This window comes from Aspergillus sclerotioniger (genome assembly GCF_003184525.1).
Source record: "Aspergillus sclerotioniger CBS 115572 chromosome Unknown BO94scaffold_3, whole genome shotgun sequence".
NCBI lineage: Eukaryota > Fungi > Ascomycota > Eurotiomycetes > Eurotiales > Aspergillaceae > Aspergillus > Aspergillus sclerotioniger.
Window position 1 is genome coordinate 1,357,166 of NW_020290993.1, and position 15,012 is coordinate 1,372,177.

Consider the following 15,012-nt stretch of genomic DNA (forward strand, 5'->3'; position numbering starts at 1 on the left):
AAGCAGCCAGCCGCAGCAGCCTGCAGTGGAGTCCCATAGCTCTTGCTTCTTTTGTCGACGGCGAAGCCATGACTGACCAGTCTCTCTACAACTTTCCCTTGACCATAGTAGGCGGCCTCGTGTAGAGGAGTCCCCGTCACCCCTGCAATTACATCCAAGGATTGGAACCAGAATCTAGATCGTCGGCTGCGAATGATCGACTCCACACATTCAATGGACCCTGATGACGCGGCCGCGTGCAATGCCGTGCCGAGTTGGGTTTTAATGGTCACACTTGCTCCAGCAGCAATCAAAAGTTCCACGACCTTTTGCTGGCCTGCGTATGCGGCGTCTATCAGCGCAGTCCCGAGGTTCGTTTTGGTGCATCTTCGTTTGAATTTCTTGTCTGTCGATAGCTTTTCGAAAATCCTCTTGATTCCTCGGACGGCCAGATAGGATAAAGGGGTACGCCCGGCAACATCCTCAGCATTGATATCCGCACCAACTTCAATGAATGAGGTCATGGTAGAGCATGTCCGGTCATCCCGCTCCTCACTCCTCAGGTTATCCCTCTTCTCATCGCCTTTTTCAAATTCCCTTCCGTGGAACTCTGAGCCTTGTGCAGCGCAGTGTAAGGCCGTGAGGCCATTCCCATCAGTCTCTTTGACAGAAAACCCTTCGAGTTTCACCAATTCGGGAAGAATCTGAACTATCCCGAAGTAGCCTACAACGTGTGCCAGGTTCAGACGCCCAACAAGCTTGGAATGTGTGGGCAGGGCACCGTTGGCGGCGCTGGTTTGTCGAAGATGTATATACACCTTGAAGGCGAAAAGAATGTTCTTCGGCTTCTTTTGGAACAGCTCGATAAGCAGCTCGCAGACCTCGTTGGTCTGGCTGGCATCCTGCTTGGGAGCGCAATCGTATTCGAGGAGACTCTCTCGCGTATGGAAGGCCCAGCGGTCAGCGGCAATAATCATCAGCGGATTCTCTCTCAGCCACTTGTTCATGGGACCAAGATCATGCAGAGACATATTTGTGGTTAGCTTGTCGTCGACATTTGCCTCGCACAGGTACTCTAGATATGTTTTGGCAAGAAGGGTGTGATTAGTGTAGGGTGACGAGGTGGAGGCCAGTTTCTGGAACGCCTGAGGTCGAGGTTTCAGGTACTCATAGACCGAAGAATGAGCGAAGCGAAAAGTAGATCCGTCGTAATTCAATTGCACGAGATGTCCACAAATATGGATCAAACTCTCGGGACTGTAATTGCAGTTGGTTTTCTTCCAGGTGGCCGCCCCCAACAATGCTCCGACGGGCATGGAACCGCTCACGGACATGAGAAGTGTGAGAGCCCGCATAGCTATGTTCCTGTCAACCGGAGATCCATTGAGGATGGTTTGCAAGATCTTGTCATACAGTTCTTCCATTCCCCTCTGGGGTTGCAGGCCTTGGACATGAGCCAATCGGCTTTCTTGGATGTCGGGGAGATTCTGGATCTGTAGCTTGGCCCAGAGGATCCTTGGTCTGAATCAGTATATCGATATCAGAGGTCAAATTGGGGTATGAATCGGCTGGCTTACATTCCATCTGACTTGTCTGCAATCACTTCCGCGATTAGGTCTCTTTCATTTGTTAATGAATCCACGAGCTGAACCATTTTCATCCTCTCCGACACTTTGATATGAGGCCTGTACACCCTAGCTACTTCTCGATCTATGAAGCGCTTGATATCTGGGTAGGTGTCATTGGTCTCAATGGTTATTAGTGGTGGGAGGAATGTGAGGGTCCCAGTCGGTCCATCCTTCGAGGTGACCAGAAGTTTCACAGGGTATGCGTGTGACCTCGAGTCACCGTAGTACTCCAGAGCCTCGAATAGCCATTGGCGGACAGATCGCAGAAGTTCATCGACGCCATCCAAAACTATGTAGACCGGTCGCCTGCACTCTTTCTCAAGGTACTCGAAGAGCCTTTTCTGTTTCGTGGAACAGTCATCTTTTTCCAAAACTACCATAGACACCGCCGCCTTTTGATCGGCATCCCGAATCTTGGCAGCAAAGGCCATCAGGATGTCCTCCTCAGAAGAGTTGTCCATCTGAGCATAGAAGAAAAGAACAAGTGTCCTTTGGTCTCTCTCGAGCTTGTCAATAATATGGGACCTAATTGAAGTTGAGAATCGTCAGTACTCAATTCGACAATGTAAGAAGTAATGGACTGGATTTTTTTGAGCACTCACGCCAGCGTAGATTTGCCGCACCCAACTATAAATGGATCGATTAGCCCTGGGGAACCTTAAATTTGTGTTAAAGCATCAACTCAAGTACCTTTCCCCTTCATCCAAAGTGTTGTAAACCTCTTCTCAGATCGGTGCCACGACACGAAATCCGGTCGGTTTATGAGCCATTCTCCAGTTCCATCAACCCGACCTTGTATCAGTTTTCGATGGCGGTCCTGATAGCTATAACCGAAGGAATTGTTTCCGGGAATGGTACCTATGTTTAGAAGGCCATTGTTCTGTCCGATTTGAATGCCGTAGTTGTTGCTGCCCTGGTAATTAGCCGACAAAGTTGCGGCTGCCATGCTGCTACAAGCCTGGATCGAGAACAGCCTGGGCTGCAGTTGGCAAGACGAGGCCACCTCTCCCTCGTTTCCAAAATTGGCGAAGATTTATTTGCTCTCAGAAAGGAAATGGGAGGGAGTATGCAGTGATGGAATGAAGTAAGTTCAATAGATAAGACCGTCTTGCTTGGCTCTGATTGAAGGAAAGATTCAAGCGGCTGTTGTTTGAGATACATCTTGCGGTTAAAAATGCAGTAGATGAGACCTGAGTTGGTTTATATACTAGTACCACATGGCCTGTAGATGGCATCGACGAAAATGAGGCCGGGGGCTGCTGTTGGCCATTTGCCTGGCAAGAGTTGCCTGCGATCGTGGTTGAATTGGTGATCGGGCTACAAGCCCTGGTATCAACAGAACCCGAAGAGGATTCGGGCCCGGGCATGCCATCTTGTTGTTGAAGAGCCCGGGCGTGGACACCGTCATCTGTAGACGGAGATGAAACACTGACCCCACCGGTCAGGCATTGGATTGGAACGTGTGTGAACCAACATCAGTCCGGGAAACATGGAGAGTGTGAAACCGTTGCTGGGAATCAGCCCAGGCGTCAGTACTAAGATCCAAGCTGAAACGATGCACATGGGCCATCAAATGTTCCCAGACCGGACTTCACTTCGGATGCGTCGGGACTGATTCAGAGAGTTGAGTCGGGAATCCCGGGCGTATCGGAGAGTCCAGCTCATTCATCATCGGGACATGCAAGTGACGTGGTTACACCGCCTAAACTCCACTACAGTACAATACCGGATTGGCACAATACCGTTTGATCCCGAGGTCTCATCCATCCTGGAGCTGAAGCCAGGCCACAAGTGTGGAATGGCTATCTTGGGGATATACTAGCCACCCTTCCAAGTTGGATACTCCCAGCATTCTCCGGGAGTGAGGCGCCCACTTTCTTTCTCTTTTTCTTTTTCGTTTTTTGGCGCTAAAATCTTTTTCTCCTGCGCTTTGCGCTGGCTGATGATATAGTACAGGAACTATGATAATAATAGCACCTAATATATAGCTTGAAGTCGGCCTCATCCTGAACAATTGGTCATCGCCTGCGACCCTACAACGATAACAAGAACGAACGCTCCGCCATGCAATTATCTGGAACGAATACTTGTCAGTGATAACAAGGCTTAGATGTTCGGACTTGATGGCGGGACTACCCCCGGAGTCGAAGTGCTAAATCGGGTGTCAACCCAATGACGTGACAGAATTGGGAGCCTGGGCAGTAACCCCTCCCAGGCGACAGGTGAGTTGTTCTTCATTATCCCCACCCGGTTCACGATACGCATCTCACATCTCGTTGTTTCCAACGCCGCTACAGAATGATGGGAGCGGTAAAATATTATTCTAAGTCAGTATCAAATATGTAGCACATTATGGTTGACAAATCAAGCATTGAGCTACATGTCCCTCTTTGGGGCGGGGAAATTGGGCTCCGATGTGAGGGGCGACATCCTCAATGGGTTGTACTCATACAGGCTACGTGCATGGCTTTCGAAAGGCATTTCATGCATAAGGCACGTCTCTTGTGAAATGACTTGGCATAAACATGAGTCACTCATCGGGCTGGAGATCAATTACAGGCTAATACTCATTACCAACTGGTCACCAGTGGTCAGGCAGAACTGGGCTGATCACCAGAGTCGGCACATCCCCGGATATAAAAGGCGCGCGTGGCTCATCAGTGTCCCGTATGTATATACCCCTAATCATCACTCCCCATACAACTCGGCCATGTCGCTGAAAGTGCCCCGGGATCGTGCTGACGCTCGAGTGGAGTAAGACTTCCCCTCCGGTCACCCCTTTATCTACCTTTCGCCATAGTATGATTGATAATCAGCTTTACAGTATCGTCTTCGTCCACGGCTGGAAAGCCGACGCCAAGCATCCCGGCTGGATCTCCACTCAGTTCATATGCTGGCCTGAAAGATTCATACCTGCAAAGGTCCCCGAAGCGCGGATCTTAGCCTACAACTATGACTGCAAACTCGACGAGTTTTGGAGCGAGGAAGATGATATTATCACAGATCATTCCAACGAAATGATGGACCTGATCATAGAGCAACGAATGGAAGGGGATCAGGTAGCTACCCCTCCTTGTGCCCTATCATTGGTTATGTCCCTCGATTGATCTTTTCTACAGGGAGACCGGCCCGTGATCTTTGTCGCTCACTGCTTGGGGGGTTTGGTTGTGGAGAATGTAAGTGAAGACGTCCATTTTCTACCCATCCGGTCAACGAAGAGAAGTGAAGAGTCCACCAACAACTTCATCACCAGGCCCTCGTCCACGGAAGCCACCACGATGATCGAAAGAATCTCGTTGGTTGCGTACGGGGTGTCATCCTCTTAGCCACCCCTCATTACCAGCCCTCGACGCTGAGTCAGGTGAACAAATACTTCCTGCTAGCCGGCGAGGAACCCCTCAGTGATGACGAATTGAACTCACGATCGAAGTGGGTGTTGTCCATCCCTCGCGATTTTGCACGGCTGCGAAGTGGACAAATGGAGGTGGATATTCTGTGTTTCTACGAAGGAACGGCTATGATGGTCGATGGAGCGAAGGTCAAGATCGTAGAAATGAGCTTAGCTAGGCTTCCCGGAGCTCCAGAAGCGGAGCGATTGGCGGCGGATCACATGCGCATGGCACAGATTGAAAGTGGGGAGGATAGGGACATTGCGAAGCTGGTGAGGGTGTTGAAGAGGTGGGTGGCGAAGATATTGCCGCCGTCTGAGAAAAAAAATGCGAGCACGAGAGTCAATAACGTGTCAAAAGCGTCGTTTGACGGGTCGCATAATTACGGTATTCAGATGGGGCAGAATTCGGGATCGATGAGCGGGATCAAGGTTGGGAAGTAGATGGTGAGTTGGAGTATATGCTCGAGGCTTATCTAGAGCACAAGAAGATGAGGTGAGATTCTTCTCCGGTACGGTTGACCCTATATTATGGTGTGGACTGCATGAGAGCGACATGCTGCCTAACAACATGCTAGATGGGCCAATTGCTCTCAATATTGACTATGGATGAAGACCAGTTGAGGGGCTAAGGGGTCCAACACAGGCCCACTTGCGCTGTCGATTACTCCAAGTCAAGACAAGCCATATATAACCTTGGCTATCTATTGGTTATTGGTCTTTGCCATCCCCTCCCCCTCACCAAGTGCCCTACCCGAAGAGCTGCAAGTGGTGACGCGGTGTTAAATGCCCAATTCCCCCGCAGATGGAGCTCTTCCTTTCCACCCCGCTTTACTTCCTTCCCCTCTATGTACCTCATACCATCTGCTCCATTCTCTAGCCCAACCCATTCTTGTTCTAATCATGACCATCAATTCAGGGAAACCCGTGGTCCAGGAGATAGGGACAGACCTGGCCCAGCTATGGACTGCAGCGGTGGCGGAATACGAAAAGGAGACGGGGAAGAGTCTCCGACTAGGAGCATTCAAGAACATGGATGAGGCTATGAAAGGGACTGAAGGCCTAACCCAGAAGTTCAAGAATTTTCGAAGCAACAAATCTAAGAGTGCTAAAGTGCGGACAACATTTCAGAATAATTTATGGCTCATTCAGAAAATCGTGAACGCCGCCCAGGTTGTCGGCACGAACCTATCGTCGGTAAGAGATGTTATTTTACAGAGGAATCGACCAAGTAATCGTTCGTCCCCAGGCTTTCCCTGCTGCCATGCCAGCCAGTTTGATTTTCGCCGCCTTGGGGCAGGTAATGCAGGTATGTCAGACTTACACAGTTCGAGGATATTGTCCGTTGATCTTTGCCGCAGTCCTTCGCCGATCACTCGGCCGATTATGACAAAGTCATGGGGTTTTTTGAACTCACGCACCGATTTTTGGACCGCTTGTCGATCATTGAAACATGTCCCCTGTGCTACCTCCATTCGAACGCTGTGTGATGCGCGTGTTCACAAATATTCTGAGGATTTGCGCCGTCGCGCAAAGATATGCGGCGGAGAAACGACTCAGTAGGTTCCGAGCCCAGTATTTGCTTGGGAAATTTCGCTAAATGCAGGCTTAGAGAAATGGTTTGATAACTTGCTGAAAGGGGAGGACCCTGATCTCGCTGCAGCCATGAAGGAGTTGGAGGAGGCTGTGAATGAATTGAGCCAAGCGGTGGGTCTGACTACCTTGAGGATGGTCGAAGTCCTAGAAGAGGTTGCTCAGAGCATGGATGGTAAATTGGACTATCTCGCCGTGAAGGCCACTGTTCTCGACGAGCGAACGGTGGCCATCGAGACCAACACGGGTACGATAATGGACCAGAATAAGAACCTGGGGTCCAAGCAGGATGAGATGACTGAGATGCAACGAGCTACGCTAGAGATGATTAGTGAACAGACTCGACAGTTCAATACCGTGATTGGCTATTTGGGATCCATCCAGATGGGCCAGAATCTCAGCGAGGACCTCGAAACCAATCTGCTCAAGCTGGATGTGATCCGACTGCGACTCGCCCGTTGGGGCCAGTCTGTGGGACTGGCCAATATCAATGACGTGAACTCTCTCAAAGAGGCGGATATCTTTCCCGATGACCTCCCCCAAGTGTCTGATCTTTTGACGGAAATTTTAGATCAATTTGCAGATGCTGAAAGGCTGTCGAAGCGGTTTCGACTCCGCCGTGGGAATTCGATGGCCGTGCTGGATCCAGCAAGGGAATTAGATGGCGCGTCTGCATTACTTCACCAGAAGATGAATGACCTCGTCACTCGCCGGAATGACCAACTTCAACTGGACGCGAGACCCGAGTTGACTATTTACGAAGTGAGGACCTTCTCACGCCTCATTGAAGACATCGGGGAGCTGGTGAGCGACCTGGTGGACTTGTTTCCGGCAACTCACGGCATACAGCGTAGGCTGGCAGAGCAGGAGGTATCAGAAATGAAAACGATCAATGGCGCACTTCCAATTCTAAAGAATGTGACCGCCGACGAGGATAGCCTGCTCGCAGAGACTGTGTCCAAAGCCATTCGAGCTACGACGACTACTACGTACAACAACAGCGTCGTCTTCTCGGGTACCAACAACGGCTTTCAGGTTGGGAACAACAGTGGAAGAATTAGCAATGTCCGGTTGTCCTGATGCACTGAACTTCGCATTCATCCAAGGTTCGTCCATAGAGACAACTGACTGTTCTTCCAATGCCGATATAGTATATACCATGCCTTCATCACCGTGTCCTTAAAAATTACCTACTTCCCAACCCTATCCACGACTAGCGCCATACAGCCCGTCGACCGCCCCAGCACCACTAATACTAGGTACACCAAACCAATCAATTCCTCGGCATCCCCAAAGCCGACCGATAGGCGCAATCCCTAGCCTCCAAGCCGAACGTACCTTGATCTGGTTTATGTTCTTCTGGGAATCATCTAGCACGGCACAGTACAAACAAAATTCCATCTACCGTATCCATCCAAGAATAGAATAGAATGAGCCGAATGGGACAGGTAGCACAGCGTATAAAGACAAAAAAGCAAAAGAAGAAATCAAATCAGGTCGTGCCCGGGATCGAACCGGGATTGCTGGAATCAGAATCCAGAGTGATGACCATTACACTACACAACCGTCTTGTTGTAACGGGGCGAATTATATTCTTTATAAGGAATTACTTTTTATGGCCTGGATTGCGGAAGTGGAAGGGTATCGGTGGTAGTGCCTGCTGCTATTAGGGTATGAATATGGTATTTGCCGTGTGCTCGAAAATAAAATCGACCGTAATTCCTCCTCCGAAGTTCAATACCATCTTGGTCTCCTGCTTGTACAGTATACTTACTTAGCTCATTGAAATTGATTAGGGGGAGTCTTACAAGGCAAGATTATTGCATAGATAGTCGCCTATATGGGCCATCTGGTCATAATCTACAATGTGAGTGATCACGGTACATACTTACTCTCTTGCGATCTGCTTATTCTTAAGTGGCTTATTAGTATACCTCTATGATGTCAATCTCGCTGCTTATAAAGAGAAATAAACCTGAATCCCAATAATCCGGACCTGAATAAAACATTATTATCTATCCCCTTTTCTTCCCACAACACTAGGTATCACCATGACTTTAACATCGAAAAACAAGATACACTTCCGGCCCATCTCGGTCGACAGGATCCCGGCAGCAGGAACCATACCTTATCCTATCATATCCTAAACCCCGAATACATTACTTACCAACTACACAACACGGAAGAGTGAGGATATTTAGACGAGTCTAGATCACCTCCACTCCATGAAATAAATAAAGGCCTGGACCAAGTCCCCCCTCTTTATCAAGGTGGAACTATCGTATGTGGGGGACGGGCCCTGGCCAGGCCGTTCATTTATCATTAGTGATCAAACACCTGGTATGTAAGGGTATTTATTTCAAGCCTTGATCAAATTATAGTTTTTCGACCCGTGGGAATGTGGTGTGCTACTGGCGGAGTTGAGAATAGCCGTTTTGATCTAGACGGGCCGAGGGGACTAGGGGTCCGGGGCGTCGGGGTTCTGGAGAATGGGTAGCAGATTTTAATTGTATGATAATGGTGATGATGAGTTCTATTGTATTCTAATGGGGTCTGGGTTATGATGCTTGGAGATTTGAATGTCCTAATGTTTCTGTTCATTGGTATGTAGTGTTTTGCGTTATCATAGAGGTGGGGATTGGAATGGGGGTTGGGGTCGATATGCCAAGGAGGGAACGCAGAATGAGAACGGCAGTTGACCCAAACACAAGCAAGCATTCCATTCTGTCATTCCCCGGCGTGGTTAAAGCAGCTAGCTGGATATGCTAATGAACGTATATAGCTCCAAAAACAAAAAGGTCGTGCCCGGGATCGAACCGGGATTGCTGGAATCAGAATCCAGAGTGATGACCATTACACTACACAACCGTGCTTGTTGAAGTGCATTGCCATATTATGATATCCAAGCAAATAAGCATGCAGGTGATGTTTCCTACTGAGGTGACTTTAAATGGAGGAAATAATACAGTTCTTCAGGGTAAATAGACAATAGAATATGTGTATCGAGTCATATGTGTAGTTTGCGGCTTAGAATGTGCTGTCTTTATAATGAGCTCGCCGTAGCTACAGTACTACTATATATTATGATAGTACTACTACGGTAACGTAGGTAGACAACCCAATAAGGATCATGAAAATGTAACAGTAGAGGAATAGCAAGCAAAGGGTCTGTTCAACAAGTGGTGAGGGAACAAACAAGAGTAATAACCCGGAGATATATAAGCTTTTCCACAAGGTCCCGAGCAAGCACCGTGATCATGTCGGATTCATAATCCAGGAATCACAGGGCATGTGCAGTCACCAGTAAGCCCCCACATCTACATCATCTGTTCAACCTTTCTCAACACTTCAACACAACATACTTGCCCGAAGTAATACCACGGAGTGCTACTCTAAAGCCCAGCCTGGCAGGACTGCAGTATTTAAGCCATTGCCAAGTCCGTAAGACAAGTCTAGCTAGCATATTATGTCTCTACATTCGTTATACATGAAAGTCGAGGAGCATGAATAGCAACTGCAGCTGCGATTAATCGTCACCCGCCGAGAGATTGAACCCAGGAGAAATCAAGCTGCCAGGTACTTCTAAACAGTGGACTCCATGCGACAACTTGGCCAAACGGCGCCAGCGCCAGCGGTGCCCTTTCCTCATGCAAGCGCTTACATGACGGAAGCGGGGCAATAGCACAATTCACAAAAGCGAATCTCGCAAGGGGCCGTAAAATAATCAACCTTGAGCTGAGATTGCCGAGGGGTCGTCGAGGAGAGGACTTCCAGGAACGGCATCCAGAGCGACGGCGTGCAGCGCAGGTTTATTTGCTTCTTGGAGTAGGCCACGCTGGCGACGGTCTAGCTTGTCCTTCACCCAAGCCGCAACTTCCTCATCCTCTGTCGCTTCCTTCGCCGAGCCATCAACTGCATCCTCGCCGTCGGCCTCGGTAGGGGGCTGCATAAGTGACGAGAGCCAGGGATGTCGAAGTAGCATGCTGTATGAGGGGCGGTTGTTCGGGTTCTTGTCCAAGCATGCACGGATAAAGGCGTGCGCTTCTTCAGAGTAGCCGGCTTCCGGGAGTGTCGGTGCGTCTCCATGGACAATGGCCTTGAGGAATGTCAGTATCTCGATTGAAGTTGAAGCGGCAAGGCAAGAGGTGAACTCACGTGTAATTGGCTGAAAATGTTGTTGAAAGTCTCCGGAGGATATGGGTACCGACCAATGGCACACTCAATGATGGACAAACCCAAGCTCCAGACATCACTCTGGACGCTATAAGTTCCACCCCCAGTTGTTCCAGATTGCTGTACACCACCGCCCGCAATACGTTCGGGGGCCATGTAGCTCTGACAACCAATGTTTGTTTTCGCGATACTGGCGACCAGGTTTCCACTGACACCGAAATCGCAGATCTTGACCTGTCCGCGCGTGTTGACAAGGATATTCGTGGGCTTGACATCGCGATGAATAATATTGTGGTCGTCCTTGAGGGTCTTCAAGCCCATGACAGTGGATAATGCAACTTTGCGAAGGATGTTCTCGGGCATTCCCTCCTTGTAAATCTTGTCGATCGAGCCGCCATCCATGTACTCAACACAAATGTAAACAGCACCTTCCTGGAAAAAGGCGCCATAAAAGTCGATGATAAATGGCGAGACGCAGCGGTGGAGGATTTCCAGCTCCATGATGATCTGCGCGAATTTGCTCTCATCCAGCTCCAAGCGGATCTCCTTCATCGCCATGACGACTCCAGAGAGCTGGTCCTGCGATTTCACCACGGGGGTAGCCGCACTCCCATCCTCAGTGCGACTGACTATGCCCCGTAATCCCAGTCCAGGTTTACGCATGTGAGGGCGGCTGTGGCGAACCATGTAAACTGTTCCGTAATTACCCTTGCCCAACTCCTCCAGACGGTCGACCTCATCTAGAGAAATATTGAAACTATGACCTGACGAGAATTCGATACCGCCACCGTGTAGAACAGCTTTGTTCTTAAAATTCAATGTGCCCGATTGTGTGTCGATGAATTCCGAGTATTTGCTGAATGCTGTCTCGGGCACGGCAGGGCCGCCAGTAGAAGGTTGGCTTGGCGATGATGACCCGTTCAAACCTGTGGCATCGGACAGCTTGAGACCTGGCTTCATACGTTTCGCGGCCAAGCCGCCGGGTTTGGGAGAAGGACCCGGAGATGACCCATGAGGCACCGAAGGCGAAGAAACCCAGTTCTTGGTACCCGGTCGGACTGCCACCGGTGGTAGACGCCCGGAAAGAGCACCTGCCAACGGGCCGTTCGCGACTGACGGAGACTGGCCCGATATTGGGCTCGCGCCCGACACCGATGGAGAAGCCCTGGGTACCAGGCCGGTTGTATTGGCATGCGCCAAAGCCGGCGGAGCACCCTGTCTGGACAAAGAGAAAGCCTTCATCTTTGCCAAGATATCCTGATTTAATCCTCCAGGCTGCGCGCCGCTCATTGAGGCTTGTGGACGAGGAGGGGTCCCCGCACCGCGCCGGGCCGCGTTGAGCTGACCCAGATGCGTTGATGATGGGGTGATTCCGGTCTTGTCTAGAGTTGGACGTAGGGACGGTACCGAGGTATACGATTGAGCGGTAGTAAGAGAGGGGGAGAGGTCATCATCGGTGGTGTCGGACCGGTTGTCCAGATCCGACATGGACCTGGACGAGAGATCCGCAATAGATTCGCCTTCTGTCGCCATTCTCGAGATAGACCCGATCGGAACAATTGGCGTTAACAGCTGGGGCGCAACGATCCGAGAGTGCCGTCAAAACAGTCCCACGGACGCAAGGGCACTTGTGGCATGAACGGGAGGGGGAGGGGGAGGGTGCGAGGAAGATCGGAGCGGTCGGAAAAATGAGGCGACCAATTCGTACGAAGGTAGAGGTGGTGTGAATCGCAGGAGAGAGAAATTTCGATGTTGGTGGAGCCCGAACGCTTTCAAAAGGTGGGAGTGGAGGAGGAAAGCAGGTTTCGTCGACGCGGGGCACTTCAGGTCATCCCAAGGAAGGCTGATAACAAGGAACAGACACGGGGACGGAAATGATGGCGCGATCCCTTGAGAATAGATTGGTCCAAATGGGGTTTGTCCGATGACCAATTAGGAGACAACCGGAGGCGTGTGAAAGGGGTACTGATAGTACTAAGATAGTAGCTAGCAGAGGGAGATGGAAAGAGGGAGAGGGTTTAGGTGAGACGAGGGGATAAATGGATGACGGTGGTGGGGGGGGGGCAATAAAGGGAAATAAACGAGCTGGTAAGGAGGACTAGTTGGAAATGGAACGGGGAGAGAGACGGATGTCAGTGGAAAGATGCAGGAGCAAAAGAAAGGAGCAGCAGGTCAGCAAGCAACGACAGAGACACCTCGGGATGGAGGAGAGGATAAGTAGAAGAGAAGGTTATAAGAGCGTCTGATTAGTCGAGCAGCGGGAGGAGAAGGAAAACTGGATTGCCTCCCTGTTACTTTGCTCGTCAAACCGGCCTGCCCGTCGCCTCAGGCTGCCAGCCCCGACCGCCCAATCACACGTGCCCCCGCCCGGCACCTCAGGCACAAAGTCAATGTCAGCACACACTCTAAATCTCGCACTTGGTCGACTCGCGCCCTCTGCTTCGCCGCGATCGTCTCGTCTACCTTGCCGTTCAGCTGGTCAGTGGAAATTGGCTCACGCAAGCATCCGTGTTCGTTGAAATGAACGTGGCGACCAGCTCCATTTCTGCCTGACTGTCGCCACCCCCCTCGGCCGATGGATCACCGATCTGATTCCCTAGCCTGGGGTAGTCGACATACCTTCGACGGCCCAATTCGACGGGCTTGACGAGGAGCAAGCAGGCATCCATCCGTTGCTGATATCAACACGAGCTCGACATTGGTCCGGGGATGGCAGAATCAGGATCCTGTGGCTTATGACACATATGGCAGCTCGTTTGCACCCTGTGTAACAGAGGGCTCCTAGTGTCGTCCATCGCGGCCACTAATTCCTACCTACACCTCCTCCGTAGCTTCCCACGAGAGGCTTACCCATATCTAGCTCACGATGACCTTTGCTATCAGCCCGAACGGTGACCAACGAGAGGCAATAGAAGGCCCGTCAGTATCAGGAGATCCGTGGTGAAAGGTCTCCAACGAATAGTAGTCGACATCATCAGTGGGTGTCCAAGGCCCTATCGGATGTCTTCCCAATCTTCATGGAGGACCGGAGGGGCTTGCACTTTGCCGAGCCTGTCGCAATAAGTGGAATCATTGTGTCACTGCGATGATTGCAGGACATAGCCACAAGTTGATCAGTCAACCATATTTTCTTCCCGGCCTCGGGCTTTGCCTCTCCCATTCCTTATCATGGTTTCCCCAGTCTTGGCGACCAGTAGGGCTCTCATTGTTGGGCTCGCTCCCGGCTCACTCCCTCCATGCGGATCCCGGCCGTTTGTGATGAATCAAGTCAATCCACGCCCCCAGGAATCCCAAACTATAGCGATCCTTGCTTCTATACAGTATCCAGCAATCCAATAAAGGTGAATGCCAAGCGTGTGCTATCGTGCAACTACCGGGATGAATCTGTTGGAATGGGATGTATACAAGCCATTTCTGGCAGGATCAAGCATATTGCGTATAGCAGAGGTATGAGCCGTGGTGATCCCTGATTGCGCACTCCTCTTCATTTATTCCGCGATATCAAAAGCACCAAGTCTTCCCCAGACTCTATTAATAACCGGGACTACTGTAGAGTTTAAGCAAGATGGTCCAACACCGACTCACAGCCTGAGGCCAGTGCAGCAGCTAGCGGTGTCGATCCTCGGCACGGCTGGCAGAGGCCAGTGGAGGTTTGCGCAATGGCGCATGGAGAAGACAGACCCGTCCTCACACCACCCTCAATTAAGCTCCGGGATCTGGAGAAGTGGCAAGGTTTTGTGGAGATCAATCATCAAACGTCTGTTTCAGGTTTTCAATTGAGTGAAGTGAAAGATTCTCTAAGGTTTTTCTTGAATGGAAACGGAAACCTGGACTAGGAGACAACGGCGACCGAGAGACCGAGTGATATCAGCCCGCATTGTCATTGGCCGCCGATCATGACATAACCGGCGCGGAGGGTTTCATCATCATGATTGCTGCTGCTGCTGCGCCGGAAGAGCTTCCATCGCATCGAATGGGAAGAGGCCTCCGATCGCTGGTTAGTACTACTTACTAGTACTAGATATGTGGTGCTCTGCTTATCTACTTCGTAGAGTTTTGTTCTTATCGTCAGCCCAGTCTCTGGATAGTTACACCACTTCCACCGATTGTTCAACCCTGCGTAGGAGAACCTGTGGGGAACGAGCAACACGTTCCTCCCCTTGCTGAGAACGGTTTCACTCCAGCATCGGGGGATTCTCGCCAAGAGGCTGCCATGACCTCACCGCTGAAGGGGTTGAGACTGTATTTTCG

The 15,012-nt window shown here is 50.5% G+C and overlaps 4 protein-coding genes and 2 non-coding genes across 6 annotated transcripts; 2 read left to right on the top strand and 4 right to left on the bottom strand.

The window, feature by feature from the left end:
* Window positions 1-3,314: 3,314 nt before the first annotated feature.
* Window positions 3,315-3,762, bottom strand: BO94DRAFT_226111 (uncharacterized protein). Its single transcript, XM_025606259.1, has one exon. The coding sequence runs from the start codon at window positions 3,610-3,612 to the stop codon at window positions 3,367-3,369; it is 246 nt and encodes an 81-aa protein (XP_025472128.1). The 5' UTR covers window positions 3,613-3,762; the 3' UTR covers window positions 3,315-3,366.
* A 515-nt stretch (window positions 3,763-4,277) lies between these two features.
* Window positions 4,278-5,641, top strand: BO94DRAFT_226029 (uncharacterized protein). The gene is made up of 3 exons (XM_025606258.1): window positions 4,278-4,666; window positions 4,727-4,783; window positions 4,861-5,641. The coding sequence occupies exons 1-3, from the start codon at window positions 4,409-4,411 to the stop codon at window positions 5,437-5,439; spliced, it is 894 nt and encodes a 297-aa protein (XP_025472129.1). The 5' UTR covers window positions 4,278-4,408; the 3' UTR covers window positions 5,440-5,641.
* Window positions 5,642-5,898: 257 nt separating this feature from the next.
* Window positions 5,899-7,668, top strand: BO94DRAFT_553278 (uncharacterized protein; the record flags this gene model as incomplete). Its single annotated transcript, XM_025613645.1, has 4 exons — window positions 5,899-6,192; window positions 6,245-6,304; window positions 6,357-6,450; window positions 6,602-7,668. 4 exons carry the CDS (start codon window positions 5,899-5,901, stop codon window positions 7,666-7,668), a joined length of 1,515 nt encoding a protein of 504 aa, XP_025472130.1.
* A 414-nt stretch (window positions 7,669-8,082) lies between these two features.
* Window positions 8,083-8,154, bottom strand: BO94DRAFT_t64. Its single transcript has one exon. It is a non-coding gene; the product is annotated as a tRNA-Gln (tRNA).
* Window positions 8,155-9,384: 1,230 nt separating this feature from the next.
* On the bottom strand, window positions 9,385-9,456 carry BO94DRAFT_t63. The gene has a single exon. It is a non-coding gene; the product is annotated as a tRNA-Gln (tRNA).
* An 856-nt stretch (window positions 9,457-10,312) lies between these two features.
* pbs2 (mitogen-activated protein kinase kinase PBS2) lies at window positions 10,313-12,294 on the bottom strand (the record flags this gene model as incomplete). Its single annotated transcript, XM_025615421.1, has 2 exons — window positions 10,313-10,684; window positions 10,744-12,294. The coding sequence occupies 2 exons, from the start codon at window positions 12,292-12,294 to the stop codon at window positions 10,313-10,315; spliced, it is 1,923 nt and encodes a 640-aa protein (XP_025472131.1).
* Window positions 12,295-15,012: the final 2,718 nt, after the last annotated feature.